The following is a 15,730-nucleotide window of genomic DNA, read 5'->3' on the forward strand; positions in this document are numbered from 1 at the left end:
TTCGCTCTCATTACATTTTGTCAATGGAATTACATTCTTTGAATGATTCATTTCTCCCCTGTCACTCTTTTGTCAGTGCTTTATTATAGAGATGGTATTAAAGATGTCCTTTACTGTGCCTGTACAAGCACTGTGCTCAGTTAGCATGCGGCAACCCATAGTCATGACGGGCGCGCTGAGCCTCAGAGTATCTTTAGTTTGTTAATATTTTGTACGTGGTGTTGTACTGATATTAGTGTGATCATACTATGTTTAGCATCTTATAGTCTTGTGTATTCGATCTCGCAACATAATACATACAGTATGTTAATATTTAGTAATATACTCTACCATATAATTCATGTACTGTATTGTACCATATGGCACGGCATTGTGTTGTATTCTACAGCATGGTGTTGTTCTCCTAATGGTTATCACACCATATATGGCATGTTATATTACACTGCATGTCAGGTAGTTTATCATATCACATTGTATCTTGTATTGCATGGTATTGCATCATATGCGGTATGCTGTGGTTAGTGTGACACACTGCTCTGGTCCTCTGTGTAGCTGTGGCTGTCCAGGCTTGGAGAGGATCTGGGAGGCCGACCTGGAGGCATGTCACCTGTTCCTGCGGGGCCTCCAGCTGCGGACTCCCAGCTGCAGTGGCGCAGACATAGACGACATCTCCGCTGCGACAGTTTGTCCTCCGACCCAGCCGTGCACCAAAGAAGAGGAAGACTGCGCCATGCTGACTGCGTTAGGAGGGCGCTGGTGTCCCGAGGCCAACTTACAGAACTCAGAGTTCGCTAAGGTAACAGAACAGCCACTTGTTAAGAGCACACAATGTATTATTCATCTAAATGCCCGTGCATTCACCCATGAGTACACACCGAGATTTAGAGTATCTAGATTATAAGAGATGCCCTTTTGAGGCTTTCCATTGCTGAAGTCTTACATATTTTGAACACATCTTTATCACTAAAAGGTCAAATGAGAACAGCCTGTTTTCAGACCAACTGGCTTTTTGTTTTTTTTTTTAAATCATTGTGGTGTGCATTTTGACCTCCACTAAAGAGTAACTGCTCGGTCAGTCTTACCGCTTGACATGAGAGGACATTCTCTGTCCATACATGGAGCGGTTGTCAGAATATGACAACAACTACAGTGAGCTGAGCATCAGTCTATTAGCATGTTTGCTTGAAGGTATTTCTAAATGAGGAAAATGTGGGCGTGAGGGAGGCAACCATTTGGAGATGCTTTCCTTGAAGAGTTCCATTCTACAGAGCGCAGATTTAAGAGTCTGTTTCTGCACGATTACATGCATTTAGTGGGAATGCATGTGTGCGGCGTGCATGCGTTTGCACGAGTGTGTGTTTATGTGAGTGCTCTGTACTGGTCTATCCCACAGTGAATTGAGGTCTACTGCCTCGGGGCAGAGTCCAACTCATTCTCTCCTCTTCTCACACTTTCCTCCACCCACGTAGTCTGACAGACTCGTCTGAGATAGGAACAAAGCCAGCAGAGCAGCCAGCATTAATAAAAAAAAATAGCACACTTGCCAGACGTGTTCTTGTGAGACTATATTTTGTGTGTTTGTCTCACAGACTGTGATTTAACATAATGAGTTTCAACAGTAGTTGTTTAAGTATGGATTTACTGGACTGTGGCTATAAGCAGATATCTGTCAATAATCTTTACCGGTGCTGTTGGCAGAATTTCCACTTGCAAGTATTAATACGGAAAGCTGATTTTCATTTTCATGTTTAATAACTCCCACTGTTGCACCCCTCTTTCACAGTCTTTTCTCTGTGCAACCATAAATACACACTTTGCACTGATGTCTTTTTTCCCTGCCCTGCTTGACCGCATTTTACAAACTGCATGGATCTATTTTCTGCTTTCCCTTTGTTTCTCTCTGCTTTTCTTTCTCCTCCTAAAGCCCGGCCCCTCCTAACATTTCTCCACGAACTAAAAGGTGAGACAGCTAACCATTTCTCTCTTTTGTCTGCGTCCTATGCGCTCTATTTTCTGTGTCCTCTAAGCTAGAAACCCTGGAGCTTAATGTAGCAAAATGTTCTCTGAATTCACTGTACGATGCAAAAATACATTTTATAAACTTTAGATTTTAGAATGTCTGAATGCCAGTGCAAGTCCTCTCACTTTAGAAATGCTCCTAGGAAATGAGTTGCAATTTTGCTTTGAATTTATCTCAGCAAAATGCAATTAAAAGAAACGACGTTCTTGGACAAATAAGCAAAAATGTGCTAAAAATTACAAGGCAAAATAGATTATATGTTGCTGTGAGATGAATGTAATTGGGTAGAGCAAAGGCAATCCAGGTCGTGCAACTGGTTTAAAACTGTAGCTTTTAAAATGATCTAATCTCTGTAGGTCCTGTATGAAAAGTTATAGATGTTCATCTGTGTGTTTACTGAGGGAAGCAGAGCGATGAAGGCTGTTACAACAAAAACAGAATTAGAAAATAATAGTTAAAATTTGCTGATTATTATTTGTTGTTACTCTGCTTTTTAAATAATGCACTTCCCCTAAAGCCACAAACAATATGTTAGCATCCAATAGGTTCAGTAATTACATCCTTCCTTAGTGAAGAATGTACAATTACACACTTTGACTACTAACAAAGGAAACCTGCAGTACAGATGAGCCTGTTAATCTATTTTCCCCTTGTCAGTTTTGGTGATGAATAATTACAACCTCTTCTCATTATGATGATGCTGCACACATACAACACATAGCCAACATAATTGCATTTTCAATAATTCATGAGTAGGTTTATGACTGTGTGGCCTCAACAAACGTTTTCCTTTTTGTTGCAGAAATTGGAAGAGTTTTTGTTCTGCATGGAGGACAATCACCCAGAGGTTGGTACCGCTAACACTGTCACTGCATGGTTGAATGTTATCAGTGTAATTAAAGTGTCAGTTACATTGATGGCGGGCTTACAGGGACACAGAGGAATCAATTAGTTGACCTAAACGTAAACATGACCTCTGTCGCCTTTCTGACCGTCTGATCAATACTGATCTACATGAGAAGACTCAGCCACTGTCTGACAAGGCCTTTTACCAGACCTTTATTTACAGGGGCGAGGCTTTTTCTGAGCACGTACTCTCCTTTCGGCACCTTCCCGCTGCAAATTCATACATTTATACTCATTCACATCAACAACTGGTGAGGATGCTGACTTTTTGCCAGGGGCTTGTAGCTTCATCCTCACTCTATGTCATGTAGAGCATATCAAATGTATTTAAGAGCCTCTCACAGGACTCTTCTTTGCTTTCTCTTTAGTTAGTATATGACCCCTGTTTATGCTCATGCACAAGGTGAGGACAGTGACTGTATTCATGTGTATGTCTTCATCTGAACTATGCAACTGAATCACACTGAGTTATTGAAAAGCTAGCTGGCATAAAATGCCCCAATCACAATTAAGTATGATGCATCACTGAGTCAAATGATATGATGACTCTTGAGTGGTATTGATATCTTTGTCTTGATGGTGTTGTGATAGCAATGTGAGGAAGCCGGATTCTCAGCCTCGCAGAGCGCCTGACCTCTTTCTCCTTTCCATAATGACTTTAAGTAAATGATTTACACTTAGCTGCTGCCAAGCTGCTGCCCTGCTGCCACAATGGAGATTGATTGGTGTGTGCGCGTGTGTGTACAAGTGTGTGCTTTAGCACTACCTTTTTTTTCTTCTAATCTCCACTAATTGTTCTTTTGCCCTCCCAAGGTCCTTACATTCCCTTCTTCGTACTGACCGACAGTGCCACACAAGAATAGAGACGTTAAATTTAAACGCTGACAGCTTTAGATTAGATTTGTTAATCAGGTAGGTTTTGTTTACACCAGCCCTATTAGGACTGTGCTGACAAGAGATGCTTACTGCATACTAATTGTTTATAGTCACAATTCTCATTAAATTTTTCACTTTGTATTAGCAGGAAATTATACAAAATGAACAGATAATGGTCAAAAATGTGACTCATAAATACTACCCCCAGTTAAAAACCTTATCTAAGAAAGAATGGGTGGGTATTTTTCCAAAACTTGTGGACAATTGTGCATTTTGGGACAGAAATGTGCGCCAACAACACACTCAAAAACCTTAGCTGCATCCCAATTCCACTTCCACAAAATCAAGTATACTCAAAACTGTCAGTATGCAGACTAACAAAACAGTTGATTAGCGGTGAGTGCACTGTTGATGGACTCTATTGATGGACTATTGTTCCACAGTGAAATGAAAAACAATAAAGTAAATTGTGAACAGAGGGGAGACAGTTCCAGGAAGATCTTGGAGAACGAAAAATGTATTAAATGTCTGAGGGCACACATATTGTATCATTTTCTGTTAGTATAAAATATCTATGTATGTTGATTTATTATACACTAACTACTGCACTACAACAGTATACTGTAGAGACAGTTAGTATGTGTGGTACAAAATTGGAACATAAATCAAAAACCAAGGTGGTGGTCAGACCTCAGGAGGATATTGGAAAGTGTTTTTTAGTGTGCATACTGTACTTTTTCAAGTAATTTTGTCGCTTTTCCAGTGTGAAAACACTACGCCGGTACAGAACTGGGACATCACCTCATACTGTCGCTGCACACATTTCACATATTTGTCATTTATAGCTGATAGTGTTTGTAAATGTGGACCCTGTAACTTACTGGCAATTCAGTGACGACAAAGGCACTACTTAATCATGAGCTAGTTAGTTTCCTTTTGAGTTTGAAATGGATTCAGCTACTTTGTTAATTTGTAAAAGCAATTATGACCTTGAGTGTAACACCAGTGCAATATTATCGCTCTTATTGCCCGCCTGTTGCAAAGTGTCGGGCCTAACAGCACCCATGGGAACATACACAATTACCTGCTGCCTCTCACTCATTATTGTTTAAATAACCATACCAGTGCATACATGAGTCTGAATATTACATTTCTCAATTTGCTTAAAAGTTCATGCATCTGCAGTCTGCATTCTCTTAGTTTGGTTTAATAACATCAGCACACATGTGCTACAGGAATCGACATGTTGAAGCATGTTGAAGTCTCATTTCTGATGTTTTCTTGTTTGTCTAACGCAGAGGTAGCAGATTAGATTACCACCAGGAATAAAATAACAGCTTTTTAATATTTGGACAGTTTTTTTTTTGTTTTTTTTTTTAAAGGTTTGTATGCAGACATCCAACATTGCTAACAAACTGCAAGCAATGTTTTCAACAGTGTCACTCTGCATGGTGAGCTTTTGTTTTCTATCCTGAGGTTCTATTGACTTTACAAATGCTGACTGGAGGCAATGAAGTGGAGAATCAATCAGCTACACAAACACGGAGCTCTTATCTGCTAAAGACGCTCCTAACCTTGACAAACAAACAGCTCAGTGAATCTATACGTTGACTGTCTACCTTCTTGGTTTAGAAGGATAGGTCCTGTTAGTGCTTGTTTGTCCATTTAAGTGCCTCACACACTCAAATTAAGTGTGGAGGAGGGGATGGGCGCTCCCATTAGGCCATTAGGCCATCCCTTCCGTTTAGTGTGCCACCCCAAGATTGTGGCAGTGGCCCCTTATAACCAATTTCTAGGGCCACCACTATTAATTGCACCAGGGATGACTTGTACATATCGTCATACCTCAGGGCAGTTGTTGTTGTACTCTTCTTTTGGGGTGTTACATCATCCGGAGACGGAGTGCTATTCCAGGACAGAGACAGAGACCAGAGACATGACTTTACAGTGATTGTTTTGACACCCCTGAGCTGCAGGGAGTTGATATTTTCTACCTGCAGCTATGACTCAGATTAGACTTTCTATGTGTTGTTTGACGAGAACACTGGGTCTGCGTGCTTGTGTCTGTGTGTCTATTTGCTTGAAGTGCGCCTGTGTACTCTGGCGTGTGTGTTTGTGTTCTCTGTGCTTGATAAGTGTGAAGAAACTAGGACACGATGTCTGCAAAGGGGCCTGTTCTAATTATGGCCAACTCTGCTCTCTGAATGCTCTGCCCTACTGCACTCCTGTACTCCTCCACCAGCCTGACATCCCCAAGCATCCTCCAATACACACACACACACACACACACACACACACACACTGTCAGCCTCGCAGCATCCTCAGGTGATCTGATACACCACTCGATGTTGTGCATACAGCCCCCTGGTGTGTATAGTGTACATTATGACCTTGGCACTTTACCAAACAAACATCTTGGCAGCCTCCTATTTTTTTTCTCTTTGTGTCCACTTGAGACTTGTATCTGGTTGAAACAGTTTCAGGGATTTAGTGTGAAACAGATGAAATGAGCCTGGGAAAACTCTGATGAGCTCCATGTTGAGCTCTGACTCATGATTATAAAGCGGTCACAGCTCATATAAAGAGGTGTTTTATAATGCTTGAATCACAGCAATTATTTAAAGTGGGTCTCCATACCATTATTTCAATCAATGAACCCATATATACAACTATATTTACACACATTCACTCATTGTTCTTTGGTGTAAAAGTGGCGTAATATAAGTATACAGTACCTACTTTATTTGTTTGATGGTATATATAAAAAATTAACACAGCAAATAACACTAACGCTACAGGTGTTGTCGCACAGGTGTCCCCTGCTGCACAGTGTGTTATGGTTTTGATTATTTTTTACTAATATATTGCAAAACAAGGGCTGTAACAATATTTTACTGTGTGCATCATTGCTGACTGTGTACTTATGGCGACTAATGAAGCTCATTTTGAATCACAAGATGCTGTATCTTAATAGATCAATAGACTTGTTGCGGAGCCCCTGTGAAAAATACAAGCAAGATACAAAAAAAGGTAAAACAGCAATAGCTATTGTGCCTTACAGCTACAGTCAACACTATCCAGATGCATTATGGGGATTGTTGGAGCAGGATCTATACTAGAGACTAAAGGCTGTGGTATCTTTTCTTCTGCTGCTTCGATTTTGGACATTTTAAAGTCTGTCTCCTGTGCCATAAATAGTCCACCTTCAGATTTATCTCTGGCATTAATAAACAACTAAACTACTGTTCTTTATTCTACATACATGCTTGAATCACTGCAGCTTCAATTGTCCTTTCCTAATACATGATTTCATTCCTCGTTTCCTTTTCCCCCCAGGACGGGTGCAGTGAGGCTGAGGCTGCAGACCTGACAGAGCGCTGTGAGCTGATCAGTGACAGACTAATGACCTTGGAAGATGAATTGCAGACAGCCATACTGAACCAGGATCAGGCCCTCACCCATATCCTTTCACTGCTCTCTAAATATACGTGCATCATATAAACTGTATCTGTGTGTGTGTGTGTGTGTGTGTGTGTGTGTGTGTGTTTTGGTCTCGGCCCATTCATCTTAAGGACCTAGTTTCTTCGAGGCCCTCAGACTCCAACCAAAGTTCACATCCAAGCTACCTCTAGGCTGACTGATGTTAGCATTCTGTGACTTTACCTTTCCAGGAAAAAAATCAACCTGTCTTATCTGACATTATGGGTCCATTCAGAGAGGGAATTGAAGATAAACTGGGATCAGAGGATTTTTCTTGACAGGCTGGACTTGCCTATTGGAAAATGAAATGGTTAAAGTCCAAGCGAGGTTATTAGAGGGTCCTTGATGTGAGCTGCCAGTCACCACGGGTTGAAATTAAAGTCGGCCGACAGGGGCAGTGCCGCGGCAGATAGAGGAATGTCACTGCAATGACTCCGCACCCATCATATCTTAATGTCCATCCTCCTGCTGACCCTCCCTTCCTCTCCTCACCCCTCCTCCCCTCCCCTCCTCTGTCTGCCCACTTCCACTTGCTGGCTCGGAGGAAATTACAATATCCATGATAATGACTCAAATGAAAGTGTTGGAGCTGATTACAGGTCACAATACATCATTTTCCGCGCTAATTAGAAAGCTGATTGGAAATAGATTAGGGTGTTTTTCTCGCTCCACTTTTCCCCTCTACACTGTGTGCTTATTAAGACAGATAGAGAAAGGTAATATTTCACCACAGGGTTGAAGAAAATTTGCCACCTAACCCGATGGTTTTTTTGTTTATTAATTTTGTGTCGTGCCTCATTTCTCTTCTTTGAACATGGGCTGCCAGAAATAATTTCCTAATCCTTTGAAGATGTTTATTTAGTTTTAGGATCTCTAAAAGCTGCCTGTTACACAGTACGTCCTTCACTCTCTGCAGGACTCTTTTCACATCTGATTAGAGATTCATGTCTCCTGCTGTGCTGTCAGAGGTCAGTACCAGCTCCTCCACTGTTTGCGTGATATCAGTGCAGTCTGGAAGTCGGAGATAGACACGCGGTGGGCAGCTCCTCTCCACCTCTCCGTTTTTGTGTCCTAACATGTCATTCATCTCAGCTGTTTGAAGTCAATGCACTTGTCACGGACACTTGTGGTCCCTGAAGAAAACATAAGGGTAATATTATTGTTGGTTTGCAGAAATTGAAAAGAAACTGAACTGGGGATGATGCTACTGTTGCCATAGTGACTGGAAGATCAAACCTCCAGTTTCTAAGGGTCTTAATTGAAGTCCTGCTCTTAATTCAAGGAGGTTTGATGGCCAACTGCAGAGACTGGAAGAGAAAGACGGGTGAAAAGGCAAAATGATGTCAATCTTTGTGGTTTGTCTTAAAAGGTCTTGCAACATAATTCTGGCCTCCGTCGTCCCATTTGGACCACGTTGCCTTAGAAGTCTCGTCGAACCTTCTGCAGTATGCATGAAAAGCTCTTTAACGGCTGGTTAATTATGAATGAGGACAATCTGTGTCCATTCAGACAGTAAAACGAGCCATCAGGCCCCATCTGCCATCGAAGCCGTCCCTTTGATTTGCCACTTAAGCTGGACACTCACACGATTAATTCGAGTTTCTAAGCAGGTTAAACAATCCCCCAACTGTTGACAGCCTCTAACCCGTTTCATTGATGGTTTATGAATAATTTAGCTGGGCAGTCTGTTTGCTTGGGTCCCCACACTGCCACCCAGACTAGATGAGCTCATGAATAGTGTATTGGATGGGGTTAAATTGGGTATGACTTGATGATCTGTCCCAGTAATCCGCTTGGTGGCCAAATTGAAGATTGATGACTTCATCAGGTTATGGCTGTCCTGTGCTATTGCCATTAACCATTGAGGCCCACAAGTGTCACATTTGCCCTGATATTTGTCTGCTGGCATGCTTTTTATTTACATATTGATGTGTGACTCAGTTTGTGTCTGTAGCATCAGATTCCTCCTTAACTCACACTGCACAGTCGTTAGAAAAGGAGGTTCAGGAAGTAAAAGCCACTTTACAGGCCATGCTCGCACAGCTCAAAGAGGAAGAGGAAGAAGAGGAAGTGAGTGAGTTACATGATGATGACCTAATGAAAAATGGGACCGAGGAAGAAGAAGAGGAAGAAGAGGAGGAGGAGGAGGAGGAGGAGGAGGAGGAGGACCAGTACTTCAGTGACAGCTGGGACATTTGAAATGGATGCTTGTAGTGTTTTATGACCACTCACACACAGAATGGCTCTCTGAGAGCCTGACCTCAGCTTTGCAGTAGGAGTCACCTCATATCCATTTCCTGTAAAGCCTCACTCGAAGGGCTGCGCAACCCGCCTCTGTGGTACTGCTGAAATTCTCTTGTCCAAAGCCGTAGAAAGTCTGTAACATTTTATCCATCTACCAATGGGAAAACACATGAAGGATTTTGATGTAAATGCAAAATATAAGGCACTTTAAAGCAAACGTACTTCACATCTTACCAGCGTAACTTTAACCAGGTAAAGAGTGCCTTAAGCCACTGAGCAGACATGTTGATTACTTTTTAATTAAGATATTTATACAGGTTGTCTTGTCATGTTGTACTAGTGCTAAACAATTAGCTGATTTTTTTTTTACAGTTACTGTAAACACATGACACATTTTGTGCAATTATTTGGTTATATGAAGGTTTTTGATTGTTGTTAATTTTATTAATATGTTGGCCGACTTGTTGCCATTTTAGTCTGAGAAGTTAGAAAACATTAGCCACCATGAGTCACAGTAACGCTGTATCACCAGAATCTATTGAATTAAGCAGATGTGCTTTTCTTACGAATATCCATTTTGCTTTGTAAGAGTAAGAATGTGTTATTTCTTCTCTCAAAAGATGCCCAGTCTTGCTTTAACCCTTTAACGTCCTCACCAAGAAAAAAACAATGAAAAAATTTATTCTTTATATATCTTATTTCCTTGGGGCATTAATTACAAAATAGACCCCACATTTTTTTAAATATTGGTCTCTACCAAACGGTTGAGATGTCATAAGTAAAGCATGTTTTCAATAAGATATAGTGAGTCAAAATGTGCTCTACCATATGGTTGAGCAGAAGGTTAAAGGGTTAAAATCCTTTGGCAAAAACATAAAACAACAAACATGAACCGAACTGAAGCCGAAAAATATCACAAATCGCTCACCACAACCATTTGTTTGAATTCTGTCCGAGGACAGAGTGAGCAATCTGTTACGGTCTTGCACATGAACTAAAATGTATGCTTCATTTTTAGGCCAGCCAGCCACCTTTGTGTTTTCCGTACGATTGGACTTCAATTACATGTAATTTTGTCCATGATATAACTCATTTGTGGTGCTACAGAATGTGAGCTAACTTGAACACTTTATTATTTTCTTTGTGTTGAAAATGCAATGTTTAGACCGTGTTGCTCCCCGTTTTAAAGCAGTGTATACTTTGAGAGATGCTCTGTATTTTAAATCCATGTCTCAATAGTCTTATGCATGTGGTAATATTGGAGGATAAAATAAGATAGTAAGTATTTGCAACTGCTGTTTGTTTTTTTTCTAAAAAACAATGTCTGCCACTGATTGTGTTTTTATTTTATTTTATATCAGCTCAGAATATTTCTTGTCCATTCCACTGAGTGTCACTTGACTTTTTGCTCGAATTTTTTGTACTTTCACCTATTAATCAGTGTTTTAATTTACTGTGCAGCGTTAAGTTGTTACGTCATATTTCATATTTATTCCTGACAGCATCTCACTAATTACAGCATGTACCATTCTGCCTAATGTTGTGTCCTGCTGTTTTCTTCTTGTGTTGAGTTACAGCCCCTCTGGTGATTTTTTCCTCGTATAAGATGTGCGGGCATGCTGCCAGGCAAGTGAGGGCAGCGGTGATATGTAGGAGACATCAAGACAGTAATAAAGGTCCTCTAGTGAGGTCTTTAGGGAATACATGAGCTTCTATTGTTATCTTGCCTCAGCAGAGGCGGTGTGGCTAATTGGGAGGCTGCCTCACATAGGACACGATGGGGAAAAAGGATGGTGTTGCTTTGTCTCCATCTGATTCTGCCTGTGTTTTTAGAGCAGGGGGCTGTTGAGGGATCCTCAGAGGCGGGTCTGCAGTCCTGCGTTCTGGGCTGTAAACACAGCTGAGTGCTCAGGGTTTTTCTGCAGCAGCACAATGGGCCTTTCTCACATTACAGACAGGTTGCAAACCACTTGCCAGGCCAGAAGTCTCCACATCTGTCAACTCCAGGCAGCATGCAGACAGAGCCTGGCACACACACACCTCCCTGCCACACAGCCCCACCTCATAATTGAATCTGTGCTTGCTCCATACTGTGCCCCATGTGGCAGCTCTGCCATAAAATGGCCACAAAGAAAAACCCAGATGGTTTCCAGCAGGCACATATAGCAGGGTGAGATGTTTCCTGGTGTAAAAAGGAAGCACCATGCAGTTTAAGGTCCTTTGTTTCAGCATATATATTGATATATATACACACGCTATTATTATGTAGTATTATATATTTTATTATTCTAGATTCATGAGTTGATTCAGAACGTTGTATCCTTTTAGTGTTTCCAGCTGATTTAAAATGAGAACCTTTTAAAATGACTTAGATAAATTATGCAATTATGGCTACAGACATCATATCATGCTATAAGTCTAAAGCTCCTTGTCCAAAAAGTCTTTGCTGTGCAGGAGAAGAAATACTGCACAGAGGAGGTGCTCGTCATGAACAGGCTTTTTTGCAGCATAACCTTTAACCCTACAAAACAATGTAGTATGAAATGCCCCTGGCCTTGGATTGTTTAACCCATTTCTTACACTTGTATTCTTGTTTATGGACCAGGTAAAAAAAAAAAACCATCAGGGTATTACTCTTACTGCAGCTCCATGCAAACCACTTCAACATGTGGAGAAATCTAATCCTTGACGGATGTGTCGTGCCTAGTTACGGTTGCTAAGCTGTGATTGGACAACTGCTGTTCGGCAGAGGGGTTTTGGTAAATGGTCAATTGCATAGTCTCTTGGCAGTTTTTGTTCAGGCTGCATGGGACTTCTCTACATTGAATAAATTAATCAATCAATAAATGCAGTGATTGGAAATTTGCTAGCGAGGTGAGACAAATTGGTTTGTTTCCAAAACAAATTGATTCATTTCAAGAATTTGCATGTAAAAATGCACTCCTGTGTGTTTTTGCTCTGTGGTCCTGCCTTCAAAAGTAATGAAGAGAAAATAAACAATAAAAGAAAAATTCATTAAGCATCTGAAAATGACATGCAAATGCGAGTGATGTGATTCCAACTTTTGTTGAAATCTCATGATTTCTCTTGATTTATGATTCTTTCATGACTGAATATGAATGAATGACAGACTGTAGGAGTGTGTCTGTATCGGGATCAGGATTCATTTATTTGATCCCTCCTGAGTTGTTCTGTTGTCTGACAGGTACATGTACAAACTCTCTGAACCATGGGAGAATCATAGATCGTGCTGCAGATTTTCGTCTCGCACCGCTTCTACCAGCGTCACAGACACCACTAATGAATGCAAATTGAGATTTTTTTTCTTTTTTTCTCGAGTTCATGCCTTTGACATCCTCAGAGATTTCTGTAAGCTCCTCTGAAACTGACACCTTTGTTATGTGTGAGCAACTGCATGTCTGTTCTGGTTATTGAGTCAGTGAAGTTGACTCTCCAGAGATGTGTTTGTATGGGGCAAAAATGGACATTACCCATGTCTGTAAGTAACCTTTTATTCAACTCTTTCCAGTGGTTTTAACAGCTCATTGAAATTCACTCTGCACTTTACTCAACTGTTGAATAAATGCAACTTAGCAATTAAACAGGCGGGAAATTCCAGTATAATTTATAAGCATTTTAAAATCATTTAATTACAAGTCTTCCCAACTCAAAATCTGCATAATTCTCTGCCAAACTAGCAAAGGAAGTACGACCCGAATGAAAAACAGAACAGGCTGTGCAGAGACAACAGGAAATAGCCTGCATTACTCTTTTCGTGTGGTCTTATCTTGATGTTGAAAATCATTATAAACACTGGGCCAATGGGAGCTGCAGTCTCCTCAGAAACAAGCCTATTTCCATCACTTAAGGCTGTATGAGAAATCACAGGATTGGAGGAAATGCACTCAGACGCAAGCACGTCTTTTTCCATCTTCATTTTGACACATCCAATTTGCACGCTGCCCCTTTTCAGAAATTATACATGAAATACTGTGAGCCTTTGTGAAGACACACAGGGGCTTCACAGAACAGAAGTGGAGAGTGTGTGTGCAACACGTGTCTGCGCAAGTACAGGGAGAGATTTACTGATCCTGCAGGGACCCAATCAAAAGTCTTACTCATTTACATATTTAATCATTCAGACTGAACTTGGAATAATTAACCTGCATGTGATCTATCTGAGCAGCAATGCCCTGAGGAAAAAATAACAGAAAGCCACATTAAAAGATATTTAAATCTCTGATGATTCAAGCCCACGATATCTGATATGCCTTGATAATCTAAGACTGTGAACTGGGGCCGGACTAATGGTGGGAGCTATATGATGACCGATGTACCGAATAGAAGACCACTGAAGAACGGGACTGTTTAATAATACCTCAGTGACAATAATAAGTTCTGACAGCCACACACGGACTTAAACATAATTGTCATAGAAGAAGAGCATACATCATAACACTGATTTAATAGATCCATGTTTTATCTCCCATTTACTTGCAGCTTTTTCCCAGAACATTTCTGACACACATGGAATACATCAAAGAAGTACTGCAGATTTAGCATGAAAATTGACACACAAACACACTAACCGCCCCCGCAAAAAAAAAAAAAAAATCACCACACCCGTAGCTATCACTGAGGACACCAAGGCCATATCCCGGATGCTTATCCTGTTGAGTTTGATCCTTTAATTATATTCCCCATACTAATTGTGTTTACATTCTTTTATTTGCTTGGTGATATAGAGTGGCTGGAGGCTACAAATGTACTTACAGAACAGGAATAACACCAAGGCAGCTTTCAGTTTGCATTTTGGCTGAATAGGAGACTCCTGCTGGGTTTACATTCTTCCATTCACTGTGATAAAGAATGCTGAGACATTTTGTAATGAAGGCTGCTTTGCTGGATGAAGGAAAATCATAATGGAGTCTATCTTCAAATGCCTAAATGTTGTCTTCACCTGCATCAGAAACTTCAAGAGAAAAGCAGCCCTAGCTTATTACAGTTATTGCGTTCCCTTGTGTGATAACCCTGTAGCCTGAACAGTAGGGCTGTGCATATCTTCCTTATGTGACAATCTGGTACAAATCTCGATACATGGGCTACGATACGATTCAGGGACAAACCCTTTTAATACAAAACGATACGATTCGATGTAATCTGAATCCATTTGTATGGAAAAAATGGAAAAATCATGTCAGAATAATTAGAATATAATAATCAGAATATTTATTGTTAATTTTTCAAATAGACAAACAAAATAGATTATTGTTTCCACACAATGCAGTGAACTAAATAGTTCTTGTTTATCTTTGTCCTTTACTTTAGTATAAAACTCAGGTACACTTTTGTCGGTGAAGTGCTGTCTACTTGGTATCTTATACTTTGGCTCTAATGTATTTATCATGTCACAAAAGTCATCGCTTTCAACTACACTGTAAGGTCTGAAGTCCTTAACAATATCACAGGCTATAGATTCCATGATTACCCTAGACCTCACCAATTTGTAGCTTAATTTTATAGGTTTTAAGAACCGTGTCTTTGTGTTGTGTGTACTTTCTTGTGCTAGCACTAGCATCCACAGATTCCTCGTCGACCGCATAGGTGTCACTGCCCCATAAACTGAGTGTTCATATTTTTTGTGCAACCGCTGTACTTAATCACTGTTCTACATGCTTTACAAATAGCCAGACTTTTGTCCAATTTTCCATCCTTCTTCTGAAATCTGAATGCCTTCCAAACTTTAGATTTTAGATTTGATGGTGCATTGTAAACTTTGTTTATTGTGTTGTTGCCGCCTCTGAAATGATGTCAAGCTAACATTAGTCTCAGTGGATGTTTTGCGAAGTTGGAGTGGCCATATTTAGCAGCAAAGACCCAGTCAACCGGTTAGTCGCTTCAGAACCAGCAATCGACCAGTTCATGTTACGTTTAGATCAATTCAGAAGCCCGCCAATCAATGTAGTCATACCTTTGAAGTTAAAATCGATTTGTAGGTCGTACCGGTGAACCTTTACACCCCTACCGAACATGCAGTTAGTGAAGAGGCACACGTCAGCTACATAGAAATGTGAAAAGGTTTACAAATCTTTTCTTAGATCAAGCATGCAATTCTGAGGCCCTCCAAGGAACATACTGATCACATTTTGAATTAATTTGATTAGATGACAAATGTTTCTGGGTATCATCACATACTGTGCATCT

At 40.5% G+C, this 15,730-nt stretch overlaps 1 protein-coding gene across 1 annotated transcript in view; it reads left to right on the forward strand.

Moving 5' to 3' along the window:
* disc1 (DISC1 scaffold protein) overlaps positions 1-11,053 on the forward strand; it is a 37,427-nt gene extending 26,374 nt beyond the window's left edge. The window contains exons 11-14 of the mRNA XM_070840710.1: positions 553-796; positions 2,823-2,867; positions 7,139-7,261; positions 9,266-11,053. Coding sequence (XP_070696811.1) covers positions 553-796; positions 2,823-2,867; positions 7,139-7,261; positions 9,266-9,481 — 628 coding nt within the window. The 3' untranslated portion in view covers positions 9,482-11,053. The remainder of the gene's footprint in view (positions 1-552; positions 797-2,822; positions 2,868-7,138; positions 7,262-9,265) is intronic.
* Positions 11,054-15,730: the final 4,677 nt, after the last annotated feature.

Source organism: Pempheris klunzingeri, chromosome 12, assembly GCF_042242105.1.
Source record: "Pempheris klunzingeri isolate RE-2024b chromosome 12, fPemKlu1.hap1, whole genome shotgun sequence".
Classification (NCBI taxonomy): domain Eukaryota; kingdom Metazoa; phylum Chordata; class Actinopteri; order Acropomatiformes; family Pempheridae; genus Pempheris; species Pempheris klunzingeri.